At 35.7% G+C, this 14,801-nt stretch overlaps 1 protein-coding gene across 1 annotated transcript in view; it reads left to right on the plus strand.

The window, feature by feature from the left end:
- The window catches only part of MAGT1 (magnesium transporter 1), a 43,880-nt gene that overhangs the window by 7,319 nt on the left and 21,760 nt on the right, over positions 1-14,801 (plus strand). Inside the window, exons 2-3 of the mRNA XM_011384939.1 lie at positions 5,106-5,275; positions 7,674-7,791. Of these exons, the coding sequence (XP_011383241.1) occupies positions 5,106-5,275; positions 7,674-7,791 (288 nt within the window). The remainder of the gene's footprint in view (positions 1-5,105; positions 5,276-7,673; positions 7,792-14,801) is intronic.

Consider the following 14,801-nt stretch of genomic DNA (forward strand, 5'->3'; position numbering starts at 1 on the left):
GCTTTGCGAATTTAGATCTTTGAATCCTCACCTTTTTAGTCATTGTTTCCCTTTTTTTTCATTTTTAAGAACAGGATCAATGAAGACAGGGTACCCCCTCCCATACGCCCATGGCGCATACCCAGGACCGGCACCCCTGGCACACCCAGGGCCTGACACACCCGGGCTATGGCCCATGGTTCCACCTGGGGTGCAAACCCAGAACCTTCTGTGTGTAAAGCAGATGTGCTAACCACTACACTATGGAGCCCCCTCTCATTACTATCTTGTTATATCAATTCTCTTATTATTATTTAAGCTTATAATGCTCTGTTCTTAGTGAGAGTTGCACTCCTCTGCTTCTATTTGCCTGATCGCCACTTTACTCCTAATTATGTATTTTTGTTGTTGTTATTTTTTTTAGGTTAGCTGACCCCTTTCAGTATTTCCTGTAGTTCAGGCCTCGTAGTGGAGAATTTCATCAATTTTTGTATATCTGAAAAGATCTTGACTTCTTTGTATCTGAAATAGAGCTTAGTTGGATACATTATTCTAGGCTGGTAGTTCCTTTCACTTAATAGTTTAAATATTTGATTCCATTTTTTTCTGACTTGTAAGGTCTGCACTGAGAAGTCCGATGATAATCTAATGGTTTTACCTTTATATGTTACCATTTTCTTCTCACTGGATGTCCTGAGAGTTCTATGTTCATTATTGATTTTTGATAACTTTAATACAATGTGTCTTGGTGAAGACTTTTTTGGGTTGAGATATTTGGGTGTTCTGTTGACTTCTTGAATTCCAAGTTCCAGCTCATTCCTTAGATTTGGGAAATTCTCGTTCACTATTTGTCAGAAAATGCTTTCTGGTCCGTGCTCCTTTTCCTTGCCTTCGGTAGTGCCCATTATTCTTATGTTTCCTCTCCTGATTGTATCAGCTATTTCTTGTATTTCTCTTCCATTATTTTTCATTCTTTGATTTCTCTCTTCCTTCTGATTTATTTCTAGATTTCTGTCTTCGATATCACTGATCTTTTCTTCCATTTGGTCGACTGTATTTCCCAAGCTTGCTATTTCATTTGTCAACTTTTACAGTGTGTTTTTTTTTTTCTCTCCAGAAGTTCTTATTTGGTTCTTCGTGAGGGTTTCAGTCTCTTTGCTCTGTTCATCTAGCTGTTTTTGCAATTTCTGAAATTCTCTATATGGTTTGTTTTGGAACTCGCTGAGTTTTTCAGAAGTACCATCCTGAATTCTATGTGACTTAAGCCGCATATTTCTATGTCTGTAAGCTCATTTTTTGAAGATTTTTCTCTTTCTTTCTGAGACACCTTGTCACCTTGGTTGTTCCTGGTGTTTAATGGACTTTTTCTCCACCTGGGCATTAATGGAAGTGTATTCTGTTGTTTTTCCAGAAAGATTTATTATATAAAGGTTTCTCTTTAGCCTGTTGCAAAGAAGGTGCTTTTCTTTTGGTTTCCAGTAGGTGGCGTCTACGCCTCTTGGATCTCCGCTTTATATAAAGCCTAATGTCTTTTATTTTCGTGTAGATTTTATTCACACTCGCTACTCTCAGTTTCAGTCCCTGTCAGTATTAGCAACAGTTTTGGTAGCGTTTGCGCAGATTCCCCTGGGGCTCTGCCATGATTGGTCTTGGAGGGTATAGAGGGAGGGGCCCTCTGGGATTGGGAGTTTGGGGCTGCAGTTCAGCCTCGGTTTTTGCAACCGGGGCCATTAAAAATCAACTGTTGTTTCTCTGCTGTCCTGTCCCGCTTCTCTGCTTTCTGTCCTGATGACTGAGCCCTGCTGCCAGCTGGGTAGAAAAGTCCTGGCACTTCTAGGCAGGGCTGATCAGGGAAGTCGCCACATGTTCACCCCTCCCCCTCCTCCTGCAAAGAACTCCGGCGGCTGCGAGAGGCAGCTTTTTTATTTGTCCCAGTCCATCGCATGACACCCTGGGTTCTGACCTGTGGTAGCTCTTATGTACAGATCCCACGCTCAGACGTGCTGGTGTGCAGTTTGGGTGTTTTTTGTTGAGTTTTAGATGTTCAGCTTATTGTTGTTTCAAGGGGAGAGATCTAGGGACGTCTCTCACTCTGCCATCTTTTCCAAACATTCTCTACTCTTGGTAATTATTGGTAACTGATTCTACTGTTGAAAGATGAACTTGGGTGAAGGATTAAAGAAGTACAAATTAGTAGTTGATAGTTGGTCATGAGGATAGGAAGCATGGTGTAGGGAATGCAGTAGCATTAATTTGATGGCTAGGTGGAGGGCCAGGGGAGGGAGGGAGCATTTGCGGGGATCGTTTTATGAACTATGTGGATGTCTAACCAATGTACTGTATACTTGAAACTAATTTAAATAAGTACACTTTTTTAAAAAAAGATGTACTGGTATCCACCTTTGTCCCTTATCCTACCTTCTATTCTAGTTCATTGTCTTCACTGCTTTTAACAAGGACCTGTTTCCTTAGTATCGTTCATTGTTCCACAAGTCTTATTTATTATTTGTTATGCCAGTCTCGTGAGAGTATATATATATTTCTCTATGGGCTTATAGGCTATTTTGAGTTTTCCATGTGTGGCATATTCAATTCGTGGCTCTTGCTGGAATTATTTTGTATCTACAAAATAATTTGTATGCCATCTTTCTCTTACTCATAGAAGTATACTTAGGAAATATATATACATATTATATGTACATATATGAATATGTATATATATATTCAGTATTGGCTGAAGTTAGGCATGCTTTAAAGGTAAGTCGTGTATCTTTAGAATCCATGTTACTGTTCCCTTCCTGGTATTAAAAAATTTCCATTTCTGTGTGTTTATGTGTGTAATCATCTTTTCTTATATGTTAACGTAATATGCAGGTGAATCCATTCCCAACTGGATTCTGTTAAATAGAAATTCAGTACACACTTATTGAGTGCCTACTATATGGTGAAATACTGTGTGTGTCTGCTCTCTAGTAGCTAATAGTCTAGAGAAGAAAACAGATGTTAAAAAGTGTCTTAAAATGATAAGCACTAGAATAAAGTTTAAAAATGTCATGAAACATCTACTGGGTATGGAGGGATTTATATGCTTGTGTCCTAAGTTCTTGACCACTTAGGAAAACCATTTAGGGTCACTCAGTTATAACCCACTAGACATGTATTCTTTGTGAATTTTTTTGAGGTGGCTAAAGCTACAGAAGCTATTCTTACTGGTTCTAGGATTATTTTCTTAGCCTAAGTCTGAGGCAACTCATTTGCATTACTGACACCCATCTTTCAAAGTGCTATTTTTCTAGTAGGTTTTTGATCCACTTCCAAAGTGAAAAGACACAGCCTAACATCTGTTTTCCGATGATTGAGTTTCATGAGAGGGAACTATTTTTAAAATTTGAATGCCAGTGCCCTGGCCACATTTTAGTGTAAGTAATGGGAAATGTAACTGTTCAAATGCTTCTGAATAATGAACTACTCTAGGATTTCCCAGCCCTTTATGAACATATCCCTTTAAAGAAGAACAAAACCATAAATTAGCATTAACTGTGCATTGAGATTCTTATCTTCTGCACTTTTTATCTTTTCTTGTCTTGCTACTCTTATAAAGTTTGAATATAAGGTAAGGATGGAGATGAGGGAATGGATAAATAAATATGATTGCATAATTTTCAACTGAAGCTTTTGTTGACTAACCATGTCTCTTTTCCATTGCCTCATGATGACTGGCTATTAAAAAGAAACAAACAAAATCCAGCTCTTTCTTTGTGTAGACATAAATATTTATCTGAGATAAATATTTGGGAATGCAGTTATTGAATTGTATGGTTAGTGTTTGGTTAGTTGTTTAATTCTTTAAGAAACTGCCAAACCTTTTTCCAGAGTGGCTGTACCCTAGAACATTCCCACTAGCAATGTATGAGAGATACAGTTCCTCTCCGGCGTTTGGTATTGTCACTATATTTTACTTTAGTAACAGGTGTGTAGTGATACCTCATAGTGCTCTTAATTTGCATTTCTGTAATAGTTAATGATGTTGGACATCTTTTCATGTGTTGAGTTTGCTATCTGAGATATCTAGGAAATATCTCATATCTTTTGCCCATTTTCTAATTGAATTGTTTGTGTTTTTTTCCCCCACTGTTCAGTTTTGGTAGTTTTAAAAAATATATTCTAGCTACTAATCCTTTGTCAGATACATGGTTTGAAAATATTTCTTCCATTCTTTTTGCTTGTCTTTTCATCCTCTTCACAGGGTCTTTAACATAAGAGCAAAAGTTTTTAATTTTGATGAGGGCCAGATTATCAATTTTTTTTTTCTTTTTATGAGTTGTGCTTTTGTTGTCCGGTCTAAGAACTCTGCCTAGCCCTTGATCCTGAACATTTTCTCTTATATTTATTTTATAAAAAAATTATAGTTTTCATTTCTTCATTTTGAGTTAATTTTTATATAAGTATAAAGTTTAATTCAAGGTTCATATTTTTGGCTATGGATGCCCAGGGGCTCCAGCACCATTTATTGAAAAGACTCTCATTCCTCTGTTGAGTTGCTTTTGTACCTTTGTGAAAAATCAGTTGACTATGCTTATGTAGATCTATTTCTGGGTTCTTGGTTCTGTTCCAGTGATCTATATGTCTATCTTTTCATCATTGCTACCCTGCCTTGCTTACTATAGCTATGTAGTAAACCTTAAAATCAGGTAGAGTGATTCTTCCAACTTCATTTTTTGTTTTCAAGATTGTTTCAACTATTCTAGTGTCTCTGAGGGTGGGTGTGTGTGTGTGTGTGTGTGTGTGTGTGTTTTGAGAAGCAAAATCTTATAAAAAACTAGCCTATTTAACTCAACATTCTTTGGAATCTTTGGCAAATGAAGGGGTTTATGATTTTATATTATTTTATTCATTAGTAAACAAGTAATCACATCAAAAACATAGTGCTTGATTGCATCTCATCATGTAATAATTAATTTTAAGAATAATTATCAGGCCCAACTGCCAAATTTTATTTTGAGGTCTCTCACATTTTTTATGTACCTCTGCTTGTTGGTCTTAGTGTTAAGTAAGTTGCCTAGTTAAAAGGAACTTTATATGCCAAGTTGAGAGTATTAATAGCATGTTCCCCTTGTCTTTTTTAGATGGTGTTATCTGAAAAGGTTAGTCAGCTGATGGAATGGACCAATAAAAGGCCTGTAATAAGAATGAATGGAGACAAGTTCCGTCGCCTTGTTAAAGCCCCACCAAGAAACTACTCCGTTATTGTCATGTTCACTGCTCTCCAACTTCATAGACAATGTGTTGTATGCAAGTATGAACTTTCAACTACACTTTGAAATTAAATAACTCTTAATATTTTAACCATTTTTCAATCCAAGAAAAATTAGTGGGTACATAAACAAATTAATGTGTATACCTTACTTAGGATATCTGTAGTGACACATAATACTACTGCTCTTTTATAGTCATTTTTTGGTTTTCCATATTAATGGGGGGAATGAAGAGCAAGGATAAAGAATTGTGGTAGCCACCATAGGAATAACTTAAAAATCTAATAGTCATCTTACAAATTGGTATTAAGTTATAGAAATGTATGCCAATAACATTGATTTAGTGCTTTCAACTTCAAACTCTATTTTATCACAACAGCTCCAGAAGGTAGTAAAGCAAATATTCTCTCATTTTTGGAAGAAGCAAGTTCTAAAATTTTAGCTGATCTACCCAAGCTAGAGATGTTTATTAATGTAATAATAGTGGTTACATCCAAGTTTGGAATTATAAGCGAACTTTTTTAGAAAACAAATATACGTGATTTAGAGATGTTTCTTTTTTTCTAGATTATTTTGTAGTGATTGTAACCTGGAAATTAAGACTAATTCCACTTAAACATTCATCAGATAATGATTTATTGATTTTTATTTTACTGTTTGAATGATCTTAGGAATAAATATTGGTATTTCTTTAAGCAAAAGCACTATGGATAATTAAAAATAGTGGATACTAAAAAAAGCTTTTGCCTTTTGGTATTCTTATATTTTTAAATCAGTCTATGTGGTCTGGGAATTTACTTTAAATGAAATGGCAAAGCTACCCTGTGAACTAATTTAGTAAAATCTTGGAGGCTTTCCAAATCCTGACAGCATCACCCCATGTGAAGAAATAGACAGCCTCCTTTCACAATAGCGTGTTATGCTACCCCAAGCCTTGCAACTCTTCTTAAAGGATTTTCTCCTTGGAGGTAGAGATAGTCGAGACATTTGGTCCCAGAGTACTTATTTTTATGGGGTGTATGCTGAATATAAATTAAAAGTAAATAGAAGAAGGAAAAAGAATAGTAGGTATTAACTGTGAAAAAACTTGAAATCAAGAATTACTCATAATTCTGTATTAAATGCAAATTAATGCAGTTCGTATTAACCTAAGTTTTTATTAGTATCTTTCTATGAGACTAAATTTAAAATTAACTCATGATTTCCTAAACTCATTCAAAAAAGAAAAATTAAGCAACAGCAATATGTATAATACTGTATATTTGGTGCTATCAGGAAAAGAAGTATAAGAAAGATGTCCTGCCCTTACCATCTGGCTAGGGAAATGAGTTCCACACATGAAAATTTCACTGGCAATATAAGGCGATTTGTGATTAAGTATCAAATTAATTGTATATATAATAAATACTGTAAAATTTCAGAAAGGACATATAACAAGAGTAGGTAGGGTTGACCTAATGGAAAAGATAGGATTTATAATAGGGCTAGACAGATGGAACAGATTTAGATAGAGGTAGGGGATTCTGGTTAGAAACAATGATGTGTGCAGTGGGGTACAGAGATAGAAATAAATAAAAGGCTGTAATTAAGGGATCCTGATTGAGATTTATTAGTAATAAGGCTACATAAAAGCTAAATGGATTATTTGGAACTAGATGATAACCTTGAATAACCAGCGAAAGAACTTGGGAGACTATTCTGAAGGTAATAGAAAAGCAACAGTTTCTGAGAGTTGCTTCTTAGGAGAAACTAGAGTCAGTATTTTAATATTCTAATGTCAGATATTAAGGATCTGACTTTAGATAATAGCAATGGATATAAATGGAAAGGGATGGAGTTAAAAGATAATCACAAATGAAGAATTGTCAGATCTTAGAAACTGAAACCACATGGACAATAAAGTAAAAGTCAAAAACATGACTCGAAGATTCAGTTAATCTCAGTTTCCTAGATTCTTCTTGTTTTTTACCCTAATAATTCATGTGACTGTGTTTTTATTTACTAAGTAGCATTTTGTACTTTCGATTTTTAAAATGAATTAATATTATAGTCTATTTTCTCTGGGAAAATACTTCATCCTTGTCTTTGAATTCTTAGAAGTAATTTAGAGACAGTTAGCTGGATTTTTCCAGTGACTAGTGAAAGAGCTTTGAGATAAGAAATAGGCACAAAGTATGAAGTGTAGTCAGGTAATTAATACTTTATGTTGAAATCCACAACACTTAGGGTAAGGTTTCTCTTATACCAAAACAGTGGCAGAGGTTGCCAAGGTTTGTCTTAACCCTGTCAGCAGAGTCTGACTTGCTTGTCTCTCTGCCCTGCCACACTCCCATTGGAAAAAACTGCTGTTGTATCTTTGGATCTGTTTTACTGCTGATAAAACTAGATTGCATTTTAAAATGTTTTATATGTTAATTTTACAAATCTGATTGCATCCAGGCAAGCTGATGAAGAATTCCAGATCCTGGCAAACTCTTGGCGATACTCCAGTGCATTTACCAACAGGATATTTTTTGCTATGGTAGATTTTGATGAAGGCTCCGATGTATTTCAGATGGTAAGATCTTTGGTTTATGCTATTAAGTAGGAATAGACAAACTATGGATAAAGTGGAATATATCTTTTTTAGTGGCCACAAGAAGTAATTAGGACTTGTCTTATGTAAGATCTAGAGTAGTTAGTAAAATAAAAGCTAAACTTGAGCCAACCATAAAATGTAATGGTCAGTGCTTAACCTATTAGCATATGGAAATTGAATAGTAATCAAGTAACATATATATACACACACAAATGTAAAAGATATATAATAAAAATTACCATTTTAACCACTTTTTGTGTACAATTTATCAAGTGACTTTTAAAATCACAGCATGAATCTGTCATTATGCTCCCATTGTAATACTGAAGTTCATATTAGAGCTAGGTACGTATCTTTATTCCCTCTTGTCTTGTGGAAAAGCTCCTTTTTTAAAGCTTAATCCTTTCCCTGTGCCTTGGATCCTGTGCCCTGTACCCACTGTGCCCTGTACCCACTGGCTCTATCAATTATGACCTCTCTCATCTGTATTCTTTTTTAATTAAAGACTTTTTTTAGAGCAGCTGAAGGTTCACAGCAGAATTGAGGGGTAGCTACAGAGATTTCCCATCTAACTCCTGCCCCCACACATGGATAGCTTCCTCCATTATTAACATCCCCCACCAGAGTGATATTTTTTACAGTTGATGAATCTACATTGACACATCATAATCACCCAAAGTACATAGTTTCATTATGGTTTACTCTTGGTCTTGTATATTCTGCTGATTTGGACAAATGTATAATGACATAGATCCATCAATATAGTATCATAAAGAGTGTTTTCACTGCCCTAAAAATCTTCCATACTCTGCCAATTCATCCCTTCTCCCTAACTTTTGGTAACCACTGATCTTTTTACTGTCTCCAGTTTAGCCTTTTCCAGAATGCCATATAGTTAGAATCATACAGTATATAAACTTTTCAGAGTGCCTTCTTTCACTTCGTAATATGCATTTAAAGTTCCTTCATGTCTTTTCATGGCTTGATAGCTCATTTCTTTTTAGTGCTGAATAATGTTCCATTGTCTAGATGTACCACAGTTGGTTTATCCATTCACATACTAAAGGATATCTTCATTGCTTCCAGGTTTTGGCAATTATGAATAAACCATATATACATCTGTGTGCAGGTTTTTGTGCAGATATGTTTTCAACTCCTTTGGGTAAATACTAAGGAGTGCAATTACTGGAGTGCAAATATGGTAAGAGTATGTCTGATTTTGTAAGAAACTGCCAAACTATCTTCCATTGTGGCTGTACCATTTTGCGTTTCTAACAGCAGTGAATGAGAGTTCCTGTTTCTTGATATCCTCATCAGCATTTGATGTTATCAGTGTTCTGCATTTTGGCCATGCTAGTAGATACGTAGTCGTATCTCACTGTTTTAATTTGCATTTCCCTAATGACATATGATGTGGAGCATCTTTTCACATGCTTATTTGCCATCTGTATGTCTCCATCGGTGAGATTTCTCTTAAGGTCTTGGGCCCATTTTTTAATTGGTTTGTTCTCTTGAGTTTTAAGAGTTCTTTGTATGTTTTAGATAACAGCTGTTTATCAGATGTCTCTTTTGCAGTTTTTTCCTCCCAGTCTGTGACTTGTTGTCTCACTCCCTTAGCTTTGTCTTTCACAGAGCAGAAGTTTTTAGTTTTAATAAAGTACTACAACTTATCAATTATTTCTATCATGGATCATGTCTAAAAGGTCATCACTATATCTAAGGTCATCTAGGTTTTCTCCTATATTCTAGGAGTGTTATACATTTAGATCTAATTCATTTCAAGTTAATTTTCTCGAAAAGTGTAAGGTCTGTAGATTAGTTGTGTGTGTTTTTTTGTTTGTTTTTTGCTCATGGATATTCAGCTGTTTTAACACCATTTGTTAAAAAGACTGTCCCTTTCCATTTCATTGCGTTTTCTCTTTTGTCAAAGATCAATTGACTGTATTTATGTAGATCTATTTCTGGGCTTTCTATTCTGTTCCACTGATCTGTTTTTCTGTTCTTTTCACAAGAACCACACTATCTTGATTACTGTAGCTTGAAGTTGTGTGGTATCAGTCCTCTAACTTGGTTCTCCTTCAGTATTGTATTGGCTCTTCTGGGTCTTTTGCCTCTCCGTATGAACTTTAGAATCAGTTTGTCATTATCCACAAAATTACTTTCTAGGATTTTGATAGCGATTGCATTGAATATATAGATGAAGTTGGGAAGAACTGATTTCTTGACAGTATTGAATCTTCCCATCTGTGAACATGGAATACCTCTCCATTTCTTTAGTTGTTTGATTTCTTTTATCAGAGTTCTGTAGTTTTCCTTCTATAGGTCTTATATATATATATACCTAAGTATTTCATTTTGGGGAATGCTAATGTAAATAGAATTGTGTTTTTGTTTTTTTTTTAAGTATAGCATTATGTTTTTAATTTCAAATTCCTCTTGTTCATTGCTGGTATATAGGAAAGCAATTGACTTTTGTATTTTAACCTTGTATACTGCAACATTGGTATAATCGCTTTTTAGTTCCAAGGGTTATTCTGGTTGATTCTGTTGGATCATCTATATAGATGATCATGTCATCTATGAACAAAGACAGCTGTATTTCCTCCTACCCAACCTATATACCTTTAATTTACTTTTCCTGTCTTATTGAATTAGCTAGAACTTCCAGTATGATGTTGAAAAGGAGTGATGAGAGGGAACATCCTTGTACCTGAGCTTAGTGGGAAAGCTTTGAGTTTCTCACCATTAAGTATGATGTTAGCTGCAGGATTTTTGTGGATATTCTTTATCAAGTTGAGGATGTTTCCCTCTACTCCTAGTTTACTGAGAGTTTTTATCATGAATAGGTTTGGATTTTGTCAAATACTTTCCTTGTATCTGTTGATATCATCATGTGATTTTTTTCTTAGTCTGTTGATGTGATAGATTACATTAATTGATTTTTTAATATTGAACCAGAATATTTCCCTTTTTTCATTTCTGTCTTTGTGTCTTCTCTTTGTTCTTAGCTTGACTAGAGATTTATTAAATTTATTGATCTTTTCAAAGAGTAAGCTTTTGGTTTCACTGCTTTTCTTTATTGATTTTCTTTACTCAATTACATTGATTTCTGCTCTAATTCTTATTACTTCTACTAACTTTAGGTTTAATTTGCTTTTTTTTTTTCTGGTTTCCTAAGGTGGAAACTTAGACTGTTGATTTTAGTTCCTTTTTTTCTCATATATGCATTCAATGCTAAAAAATTTCCCTCTAACCATTGCTTTTGTTGTATCCCACAGATTTTTATAAGTTGTGTTTCCATTTTCATTTAGTTTAAGATATTTTTAAATTTTCCTGAGATTCTTCATTGACCCATGTGTTAATTAGAAATGCATTTAATTTCCACACATTTTGGGATTTTCCAGTTATCTTTCTGTTATTGATTTCTAGTTTAATTCCATTGTGGTCTAAGAGCAGACATTGTGTGATTTCTATTCTTTTAGTTAAAGTGTGTTTTATGGCCCAGAATGTGGTTATCTTGGTGAATGTTCCATGTGACCTAGAGAAGAATGTGCATTCTGCTGTTTTGGATAAAGTAGTCTATATATGTCAGTTATATCCAGTTGATTGATGGTATTATTGGGGTTAACTCTGTCCTTACTGATTTTTTTTGCCTGCTGGATCTGGCCATTGGGTGTTGAAGAGGAGTGCTGAAGTCTCCAACTATGATGGGTAGATTCATCTGTTTCTCCTTACAATTCTATTAGTTTTTGCCTCACATAGTTTGACGCTCTTGTTAAGCACATACACATTAAGGATTGTTATGTGCTCTTGGAGAATTGACCCCTATATCATTATGTAATGCCTTTTTTCTCTCTGATAGCTTTTTTTGTTTTGAAGTCCAAAATTAATATAGCAACTCCTGCTTTCTTTTGATTAGTATGAGCATTGTATATTTTCCTCCATCCATTTACTTTTAATCTATATGTATCTTTATATTTAAAGTGGGTTTCTCGTAGACAGCTTGTACTTGGGTCTTATTCTTTAATCACTCTGAGAGCTTGGGTTTTTTTTTTTTTTTTATGGTGACATTGGTTAATGGAATCCAGTAAGTTTCAGGTGTACAAAATAGCAGTATATTGCGTTGTATGTTCACCTCCCATAGTTAGATTTCTTTCCGTCACCATGTATTTGAGCCCTTTTACCCCATCTACCTCCCACCTCCCAGCCTACCCTTCTGGTAACCACTACTCTATAGTCCATGTCCATGAGTCTACTAGTATATAGTCTATGTTCATGAGTCTCTGTTTGTCCTGTTCGTTTGTTGCTTTTAGGTTTATATCACACATATAAGTGATATCATGTGGTTTATACTCTTTTCTATCTGGCTTATTTCGCTTAGTATGATTATCTTGAAGTCCATCCACGTTGTCACACATGGCAGTATTTCATCTCTTCTTATGGCTGAGCAATATTCCACAACTTCTTTATCCAATCATCTATTGTAGGACGCTTCAGTTGCTTCCATGCCCTGGCTACTGTGAATAATGCTTGACAGCTTGTTTTTTAATTAGTTCATTTAAATCATTAATATTCAAGGTGATTATTGATATGTTTAGATTAACAGCTGCCATGATCATTACTATTTTCTATTTGTTACCCTTATTTGTTCTTGTTTATGTCTTCTATTTTTTTCTGCCTTTTGTGATTTATTAACACTAATAATTAGATTTTTATTTATTGTCATTTTTTAAATTTACTTATTTTAATTAGTTTCTAGTATACAGTACATTGGTTAGACATCTATGCAGTTCATAAAACGATACCCCCAATTGCTCCCTCCCTCCTCTGACCCTCCACCTAGCAAACATATTAATACTATTTCTTTAACCCTTCACTGCATTCTCCTAGCCTCACAACTCCCCTTCCCTTTTGTCCATCACCAAATTGTCCACTATATTTGTGAGTCTGTTTTTGATTAGTTTGGTTTTTTTATTCCTTAGATTCTGCATATAGGTGAAATCATATACTGTTTATCTTTCCCTGTCTGACTTGAATACCTTCTAGTTCCGTCAAAGCAATATCTTTTTCCATCTCCTTCCTTTTAGTCTATGTATGTCTTTTAATCTGAAGTGAGTCTTTTGTAGGCAGCATATGTAGGGGTCTTGTTTTCTTATCCATTCAGCCACACTGTCTTTTGGTTGGAGCACTTAATTCTTTTCCATTTGAGGTAGTTGTTTATAGGAATGTAGTTATTACCATTCTTTATTCCTGGTTTTGATACAGGTTTTTTTTTTTTCTTAAAGAAGTCCCTCCAACATTTCCTGTAATACTGGCTTGGAGGTGATAAATTCCTTTAGCTTATTTTTGTCTGGGAAGCTCTGTATCTGTCCTTCGAATCTAAATGATAGCTTTGCTGGATAAAGTATTCTTGGTTGTAGATCCTGGGTTTTCATCACATTGAATGTTTTGTGCCATGCCCTTCTGTCTTGCATAGTTTCTTTTGAGAAATCAGCTGCCAGACTTATGGGTGTTCCCTTATAGGCAACTATCTGTTTTTCTCTTGCTGCTTTTAATATTCTTTCTTTGTATTTAACCTTTGGCATTTTAATTATGATGTGTCTTGGTGTGGGCCTCTTTGGATCCCTGATGTTTGGAATTCTCTGAGCTTTCTGGAGTTTTATGTCTATTTCCTTCACCAGATGAGGGAAGTTTTCCATGATTCTTTCTTCAAACAGCTGTTCAACATCTTGATTTTCTTTATTTACACCGATCAGACAGATATTTGGACCCTTAATAGTGTCTCATATGCTCCTTAAATTATTTTTATAGTCTTGGCATCTTCTCTCTTGCCATTCTGATTGCATGCCCTTGGCTTTCCCGTCCTCTAGAAAGGGCATTTGATCCTTTTCTTTATTCACTTTGTTTATTCCTTTGTTTATTCCATTTAATATACTTCTCATCTCAGATAATGTGTTCTTCATTTCAGACTGGTTTCCTTTTATAATCTCCATTTCCATTTTTATGTTTTCTATCTCTTTAAGTTCTCACTGAATTTATCTACACTTCCCAAAAGTTCATTGAGCATCTTTATAAACCTGTGTTTTGAACTCTGCATCTGTTAGATTACTTGACTCCATTACATCTGGATCTCTGTTCTGTTCTCTCATATGGTTTCTGCTTCTTTGTTTTTCCCACTTTGGCTGCCTTTCCGTGTCTGTTTCTATGTACTAAGCAAAGCTCTTAAGTCTCCTGGCCTTATTAGTGTGGATTTGTGAAGTAGGTGTCCAGTCCTGAGAGGGGTTCAGTTACAGGCGAAGTTTAGCCCAAGCCTGTCCCGTTGGGGCCACCTGTTAAGATTCAGCAAGCAATCCACAGATGCTTTGCTTATAGTTGCCTCAAAAGGCTACACCAGAGACTGGGGCCAGCTGCCTCCAGTGTGAGTCTAGGCACTACTCAGCAAGGACTACCTGACTCGCTGAGGATATACATGGATGTGGCTTGGGTGGGGCCATGAGTTGGAGGAGGTGGAGTTTTAGGGAATCCTCTGGGTGGAGCGACCTGTGTTATCCAGTTTGATGATGTCACGGCTACGGTGGTGCTGTGTCCAGAGAACTGGTAGGGGAGAGGGCTCAGCAGGGAACAATGGATACTGCCAGCACTTCTATAAAGTGTGAATCTTGCTTCAGCCCTCACTCTGACTATGTCTCCCTATAAGTCCTTGGTGCCCCCTGAGCACAGCGGAATTGGCACTACAGAATTAGCACTGGTCATCAGAGTAAGCAGATGCGTCACTGCAGAAATCCACTCGTGGACGCAGCCCCTTTAAGAGGATTCAGCCACTGCCATTGCCTCCATCTCATTCAGCCCCTCAAAATCAGGCAGCCCCACATCCTCTCCCTGTCCTACCTTGTGCTGTTGCAGCGTGCTTTTTTGGATTTCTTCATAGTTGTATGGCTTATTCATCTAGATCCCAGGAGATCTTTCCTTACTGCTCCTCCTTGTTTCCG

This window comes from Pteropus vampyrus, unplaced genomic scaffold (genome assembly GCF_000151845.1).
Source record: "Pteropus vampyrus isolate Shadow unplaced genomic scaffold, Pvam_2.0 Scaffold635, whole genome shotgun sequence".
In the NCBI taxonomy this organism is placed as follows: Eukaryota; Metazoa; Chordata; class Mammalia; order Chiroptera; family Pteropodidae; genus Pteropus; species Pteropus vampyrus.